The sequence below is a fragment of the Perognathus longimembris genome, chromosome 1 (assembly GCF_023159225.1).
Source record: "Perognathus longimembris pacificus isolate PPM17 chromosome 1, ASM2315922v1, whole genome shotgun sequence".
NCBI lineage: Eukaryota > Metazoa > Chordata > Mammalia > Rodentia > Heteromyidae > Perognathus > Perognathus longimembris.
Window position 1 is genome coordinate 157573932 of NC_063161.1, and position 7953 is coordinate 157581884.

General features: G+C 47.0%; 1 protein-coding gene across 9 annotated transcripts in view; it reads right to left on the minus strand.

Annotated features, from left to right (window-relative positions):
* The window catches only part of Fnbp1 (formin binding protein 1), a 107358-nt gene that overhangs the window by 49462 nt on the left and 49943 nt on the right, over positions 1–7953 (minus strand). For all 9 annotated transcript variants that reach the window (XM_048344823.1, XM_048344894.1, XM_048344884.1 and 6 more), the window contains exon 2: positions 7510–7625. In XM_048344823.1, coding sequence (XP_048200780.1) covers positions 7510–7625 — 116 coding nt within the window. The remainder of the gene's footprint in view (positions 1–7509; positions 7626–7953) is intronic.

Below are 7953 nucleotides of genomic sequence, written 5' to 3' on the forward strand. Positions count from 1 at the left end.
GCCTTGTTCCAGACCCTCTGTGGAGGCAAAGTCTAGGGTGGAGCCTAGGAATATTTGAGGGTTTTCCTTCTTATTTCCCCCCCCCCCCAAAGCTTACTACAGATTTCTGGAGAAAGATGGCATACTAAAATTCAAGAGGAAACTAGCGCTTCCCCAACAACAAGAGGTGAAAAACAAAAACCTGGGTGAAATTTTCATAACAAGAATTTCCATAGACAAATCCAGGAGTTTCCATACTCTGGAAAGGGTGGTGGGAGAACAGAATGGACGCTGACCCCACCCTGGTGACCACAGCAAGGCGAGGACGCCCTCAAGGCCTGAATCAAGTCAGCATCAGGCTGAGCAGGCGGCCACCCAGGAAAACAGAGAGGAAGACCTGGGACGAGGGCAGGGGCGGGGCTCACCCTGGACTTGCGCTCTCCAGCCCCACCTAAGCTCACCTAGGCGTCACCCCCAACCAGGGATTCCACAGGCGCTCAATGCCTCTTCCTCAGATGGAGTCAACCGGAGCAGACCCTTGGACCATCTCACAAGACACAATGCAGCTGGGCCCCGGCTGCCTCTGTCCCCACTTCCATACCCTGGAACACAGACAACTCCAACCTCAAAGGCCAGACCCCAGAAGAGGGGGACGGAAGCCAGCAAGGGACAAGCATCTACAAGCCTTCAGCACAAACAGGGGCAGGGGCCATGCCCCAGAACCTCACACCCCTACCTCATGAGGACCCCTCAACGATCTTAGAAGCTAGGGTTATTCTTCACACTTGCAGATAAAAAGGATGAAGTACAGAGAGTGATCCTGTCCCCCAGTCATCCTGCCAGGTGTCACAGATACTTGGGAAGCAGACACTGGAAGGATAGAGGTTGGAGACCAGTTGGGCCCATCTCCATCAATAAACTGGGTGTTGTACCACATAGGAGGCCACTGATAGGAGGATCTCGATCTGAGGCTGGTGGAAATGAAACTAAACAAGGACGGGGAGTAGGGGGTGTGGTTCAAGTGGTAGAGTGCCTGCCTAAGAAACTTAAGGACCTGAATTCAAATTCTAATATTACCATTTAAGGAAAAAAAGAGGTAGGATTACATCCCAAGCATAGGACTCTAGCATCTGAACTCAGCCACATCACCAAACTGCCCAAATAAAATATAAGCAAGGTGAAAAGATCTGGAGCGCAACACAACAGAAAAGAAGGAAGGAAGAAGAGAAGGTGGGGAGGGAGGAAAGGAGATCAGAAACTCAACCCGAAAGGAAACAGCAAGACAAGAAAAACAAGCAAATCAAACTCACATGTTTTGTTCTAGACAAATTTAATAAAAACACAAGAACCCGATAAATCAAGAACTGTGAGGGCTGAGAATCTGGCTTAGTGGCGGAGTGCTTGCATAGCATGCATGAAGCCCTGGGTTTGATTCCTCAGTGCCACATATACAGAAAAAGCTGGAAGCGGCACTGTGGTTCAAGTGGTAGAGTGCTACCCTTGAGCAAAAGAAGCCCAGGGACAGTGCTCAGGCCCTGAGTTCAAGCCCAGGACTGGCAATAAACAAACAAACAAACAAATAAATAACTGTAAGACCATAGAACAAAGTAGAATGGGATGAAAAGGGACAAGGAAGCTAAGGAAATGTATTCAGGACTAAGCCACTGTTACTATAGAACTGATGAATAAATCTGGCTTTAACAAATGTGATGGGGGAAAGACTGGGGATGCCGCTATGTGAAAAGAAAATTCTACAAACTACAGGATGAGCTATGAGAAGTCTGGTCTCAGAAGCTGGCAACCCACAGATGGAAGAGGAAAGTCAGCCGTGTGGGGAGAGTCCCCCATCCTTAACACCGCTTCCCCACACTGGAATCTGCAGATGAAAGAGCCCTAAGAAAAACTGAGCGAAGGACCCACCCCCTGGCAGAGACTGGACAAAATAGCAGATTGCAGAGTTGAACAACAACAACAAAAATTCTTGGCATATTTACTCCACAAAAACGAAGTCGCCCACAAAGAAAAAAATCTGGGTGGCCCTACGTATCAAAGCAGTGATGGGGTTTGGAGAGAAAAAAGTGTGCCCAGATACAGCCCAGACTCATGCAGATCCCACACAGGGGCAATGATAAGAAAGAGCATAAACTGAGCCAGGCACTGGGCATCAGTGGCTCACGCCTGTAATCCTAGCAACTCTGGAGGCTGAGATCTAAGGATCACAGTTCAAAGCTAGTCTTCCCAGGAAGCAAAGTGTGTGAGACTCTTCTCTAAAATTAACCAATGAAGAAACAGAGCAGTGGCTCAAATGGTGAAGCACTCACTAGCTTTGAGTGAAAAAGGTAAGCAAGAATATGAGTTCAAGCCCCAGTACTGGGTGACACCACACACACAAAAAAAAATTAAATGAAATGAAAAAAGAAGGAGCACAGAACTAGCCTTCTTCAAATAGCATCCCAAGCCCCCCGCAGAGGAGAGCAGAAAGGGAGTCCAGCATGAGACATATTCACATACAGAACACAGGTCAGGTAAGTCACAGAGTTACAGAGCCAAACCACAAAAACCAACTACAAGACAGAACAAAACAGGTATTATTTTTGTCATATTATCAGCAGTGAATCTACTGAGGCTGTGCAACATGGATGTGTTTTCTTTTTTTTCCAGTACTGGGTTTGAACTCAGGGCCTCACTCTTGCTAGGCAGGAACATCATTTATTATTATTATTGGGTTGTATGAAGAGGTTACATTTCCATATGTTAAGTTATGAATATAGTGTATCTCTTAATCATCCTTCCATGGCTCTCCCCCATTTCCTCTCATGCCTACCTTTAGAAAAATATAGAAGTTTTTCATAACTTTAAAAAAAAAGTTTTGCCAGTCCTGGGGCTTGAACTCAGGGCCTGGGCACTGTCCTTGAGCTTCTTTTGCTCAAGACCAGCCCTCCACCACTTGAGCCACAGCGCCCCTTCCAACCTTTTTCTGTGTATGTGGTGCTGAGGAATCCAACTCAGGGCTTCATGCATGGCTAGGCAAACACTCTACCACTATGCCACATTCCATTCCCAGCCCCTCATAACCTTTTTGATAAGAATTATAAGAGGTTAGTGTGTGAAGTTTCACTTTAACGTCTCATACAGTTGAAATACCTGTAAATTTATTAACACACACACACACACACACACACTTCTATCTCGTTGCTACCGATATACAATGAGCTTCAATAAAAACCAAACCAAAACCAGACCAGGACCTGAAGGGCTCATTAAAAAAAAGGAAAAAATACAAAAGGATGCTTCAATTCATCCAAACTAACAGAAATGCAAACAGAAACCCAGACTGACTGACCAATTTATATGGACAAGATGGACAAAGGTCAGAGTTTGGGGCGGGGCCGAGCCGATGGGCGGGGCTTGGGTGGGCGGAGCCGCGTATGGGGCAGGGGCGGGGCCCGGTGAGGTCGGGGGCGGGGACCGCCCGGTTGGGGAGCGGGAAGGAGTTGCTCAGGGTCAGGGCTCCAGCAACAGCAAGTCCAGGCGCCAGCCAGAGCTTGATCCCCGATGGGCCTGCCAAAGAGTTTTACGCGAGGTTAACTCAGCACAACTTGGGTCACTGTTGCAAACAATTGGAAACAATCGGAAGAACATCCGTCCGTCCAAGCAGTACTGCAAAGCTGAGCAAAGGAAATCTCCCGGATGCAGAAAAGCAAGGGCACGCGGAACTCCCCAGAGCAAGGAAATAAGACATGCCCATCCGCCTGGGTGTGCCAAACCTCTCCCGAGGGCACACACCAAACTACCAATGGCATTTGTCCCCAGCGCCGCTGCACTACACATCTGTCTCTTTGCAAAAAAAGTTTTCTTTCCTCTTGAGAGAAAGATCTCACTATGTAGCCCAGGCTGGCCTAGAACTCCCTCTCCCTCTGCCCCCCCCCTTTTGTCAATCAAGGGGCTTGAACTCAGGGCTTGGGCACAGTCCCTGAGCTTTATCACTCAAGTCTAGCGCTCTACCACTCTGAGCCACAGCACCACTTCCAGTTTTCTGGTGGTTCATTGGAGATAAGAGTCTCACAGACTTTCCTGCCCAGGTTGGCTTTGAACCATGATCCTCAGATCTCAGCCTCCAGAGTAGCTAGGATTACAGGGGTGAGCCACCAGGCTGGCCTAGAACTCTCCGTCCTCCTCACAGTCAGCTGAGTACTGAGAAAACGGGCCAGTGCCACCATACCCAGCTTGGATTTTTTATATCATGACATTATATAGTCACACAAATTCTTTCTTTCTTCTTTTCTTTTCTTTTCCTTCTTGGTCATAGTATGGATTGGGACTTGAGCTCAGGACCTGGGTACTGTCCCTGAGCTTTTGTACTCAAGGCTAGCACTCTGCTACTTAAAGCCACAGCTCCACTTCTGGCTTTTTTGCTGGCTAACGGAAGATTAGAGTCTCAGATCTCCGTCCTGAGTAGCTAGGATTCAAGGTGGAGGTGTGAGCCATGGCTAGGTGGTATTTATTTATTTTGATTGTTGTAATTTTGTTTTTGCTTATTCTCCCAGGAGGAAGCTGAAACAATGCACACTGAATTCTAGTAGGAGATGAGAGGGGTGTTGACTAGTTGGATACAAACTTTCAGATAGCAGGAATTCTTCAAGAAGTCTATTGTATCACATGGTGATTGCAGCTAATAACAATGTGGCATAGACCTGAAAACTGCTGAGAGTAGATTAAGGGTTCCCACCAGACACGCGCGCGCGCACACACACACACACACACACACAAAGTAAAGGATGTGGAGTACTGCATTCATGGACTGGACTTAGCCACTGGACACAGTACACATGTGAAGCCATGTTGCATGTTATACATGTAAAAAATGAAGGGCAGGAAGAGGGATGAGGCATGGTCTAAGCTTACTAAGCACAAAGCCCTGAGTTCAAACCTCATTCCCACATCTAATCTATATCCTACAAAATGAAGAAGAGTGAGAGAAGGAGTAGGGAGGAGAGGGATGTGTGAGAACGTTGAAAAGAGGGACATTAATCAAGACATACTGCATTCATAAACTGCTTTGTTAAATGGCAACTCCTTTGTACAACGACTTAAGGGTAATTAAAAATCGGGATAGAATGTTGGGAAGAGGATTCCAGAAGAGGAGTGGGTGGCAGGACAGTGGAGAGGACGCTGGTGATCTCTATGGGAGCAGAGGTGGGGGAGGGGAGGTCGGGGATGGGGAGATGGGGGAACTCAGGCCTTGCAGGACTTGAAGGACACTCATCATGAGGGCTTCCGACTTCCTTAGAATAAGACAGGGAGTGGGGGGGGGGGCTGGGAATATGGCCTAGTGGCAAGAGTGCTTGCTTCTTACACATGAAGCCCTGGGTTCAATTCCTCAGCACCACATAGATAGAAAAGGCCACAGAAGTGGCGCTGTGGCCCAGGTGGCAGAGTGCTAGCCTTGAACAAAAAGAAGCCAGGGACAGTGCTCAGGCCCTGAGTTCAAAGCCCAGGACTGGCACAAAAACAAACAAACAAACAAAAAAGGGAGTGGCTGAGATCTGGAACCGAGGGCAACTGATCTTTGTAGAAAACAGGCAGACCAGTAGAAGGCAAAGGTAGGGCAGCCGGCTAGGACACTCGTGAGTAATCCAGGTAGGAGCTAATGAGGGCAGGGGAGGGCACGAAGCAGTGGGACTCCAGGTCAGTCTGGAGAGTGGACCTGCTGGCCTCTCCCGGCGGCTTTCATGAGGAGTGAGAAGAGCAGGGGTACTAAGGATGGCACCATCCCATCTGGGAAGGTACAACTGCCCCAGAAAGGGAGGCCAAGGGGTGGTGGAAACCCAGGGATCAGGAGTTGGGACTCGTACCCCGGGGCCTCATGCAGCTTGGCAAGGGTTCCTCTGTGAGCACATCTCAGGAGCCTCTCCCACAGCGGAGATTCTGAGCAAGCTGCTTCTAGAATTCAGGGAGAGAACTGGTGAGATGCACAGGCCTGCCCCTCAGGGCTCACGCCTGTAATCCTAGCTACTCAGAAGACCGACCACTGAGGATTGCAGTTCGAGGCCAGCCCAGGAAGGAAAGACCATGAGGCTCTTGGCTCCATTTAACCACCAAAAACACCAGAAGTAGAGCTGTGACTCGAGGGTTAGAATGCCAGCCTCAAGCAAAAAAAAAAAAAAAAGGTAAGGGACAGGGCCCAGGTCCTGAGTTCAAGTCTCAGTACTGGAACCAATAAATAAAGAAATATTAGGAGAGAAGTAGGGCTAGGGGAATGGCTCAGTGGTACAGGGCTTGGAAGCCCATGGTTCCCCACCTCCCCCAGCAGCAACCCCTGACTAATGACATCTTACAACAGACCTCCACAGCAAAGACACGACAGTCTGAGGCACCAGGAAAATAGACAAGGAAAATAAGTAGGTCCCTATACGGAGACTGAGGAAAACAGTTCTTATGTTGCTTGGCTGAGCTATGCTATAACCCATATGAACAACAGCTTATTCTAAGTGCTTTTTTTTTTTTTTTTGGCCAGTCCTGGGCCTTGAACTCAGGGCCTGAGCACTGTCCCTGGCTTCTCTTTGCTCAAGGCCAGCACTCTGCCACTTGAGCCACAGCGCCACTTCTGGCCGTTTTCTATCTATGTGGTGCTGGGGAATTGAACCCAGGACTTCATGTACACAAGGCAAGCACTCTTGCCACTAGGCCCTATTCCCAGCCCCAGTACAATATTTTAGTAATCAACATAGCATTTTTGCTTTCTACTTTCAACACTACAAGCCTTAAAATACTGGGAGACCATGGCCTCAGGACACTAGAAATTGATCCGGATCCACTTAATTAGAAAAATCATTTCACTGAGTTTCTCATTTAGTTACTTATTATCTATACATATTTTCCCTAGGTACCACTTAAACAAGTGAACCTACATTTTTCTCAATGACACGGTGCATGTCCTTGGATGAAAACCAAGTGTTCCACACGCACAGTGGCTACACCTGTAATCCTTGCTACTCAGGAGGTGAGATTTGCGAATCGAGGTTCAGAACAAGCCCAGGTAAGAATGTCCACGAGACTCTTGTCTCCAATTAACCACCGCAAAGCTGGCAGTGGAGGCCATAGGTCAAGTGGTAGAACGCTGGCTTTGTGCAAAAAAAAGCTGAGAGACAGTACCCAGACCCTGTGTGAACGCCCCAGGACCAGCACAAAAACAAAAACAAAAAAAACCAACCCTGAGTATAAGGCCTGGTATGTGGCTCAATGGTAGAACATTTGCTTTCTATATACAAGGCCCTGATTTCAATCTCAGCATTTCAAAACAAAAAAACCCAAACCAAACCTTCAATGCAATGACTTGGTATTTTGTTTGCACTGCTTCTGGAAATTTTGTTTTCTGCGTTAAAACCAGCTGTTCCTATTATAATATGACCTTACATAAAATAGGAGATATTTAAGATTAGGCATTTTTACAAACAAAAAGGAGAGTATAAATGAACCTGACATCCAGTGTAGTTATAACACATACCACCCTTTTCAGTACCAACTTACCTGAGTTGCTTTGCATAGCTGAGTTCAATCTCAGTCCTTTCCTTTACAAATTTGATGTATTTTTCAAGAATATCAATCCCCCACTGCGTGTGTTTTTCTAGGTTGTCAAACTGATCCTGTTTAAAAAGAGGGAGAGAGATGGTTTACAGACTTTCTTTGTGATAAATGTAATTTCAACGAACAATTCTCTTCACCAAGCATCTCTATGTAGAAAGCACTGCTAATATTTTCCATGATTATATTCAGATGCCTTTTTATGGAGAACTTAAATCAACATTACCAAATTTGGATTAAAGACTACCCAAAGTGTTGAACTCTGACCCAGTCCTTCACATTTCCTATGCTTTTTGAAGCATGGTTTTGGAGGTATAACTAACATTTCAGTGCAGAAAATGACTTTCCTGAATGCCAAACGCTGGCAGGTGGAATGTGTGCATGCACAGA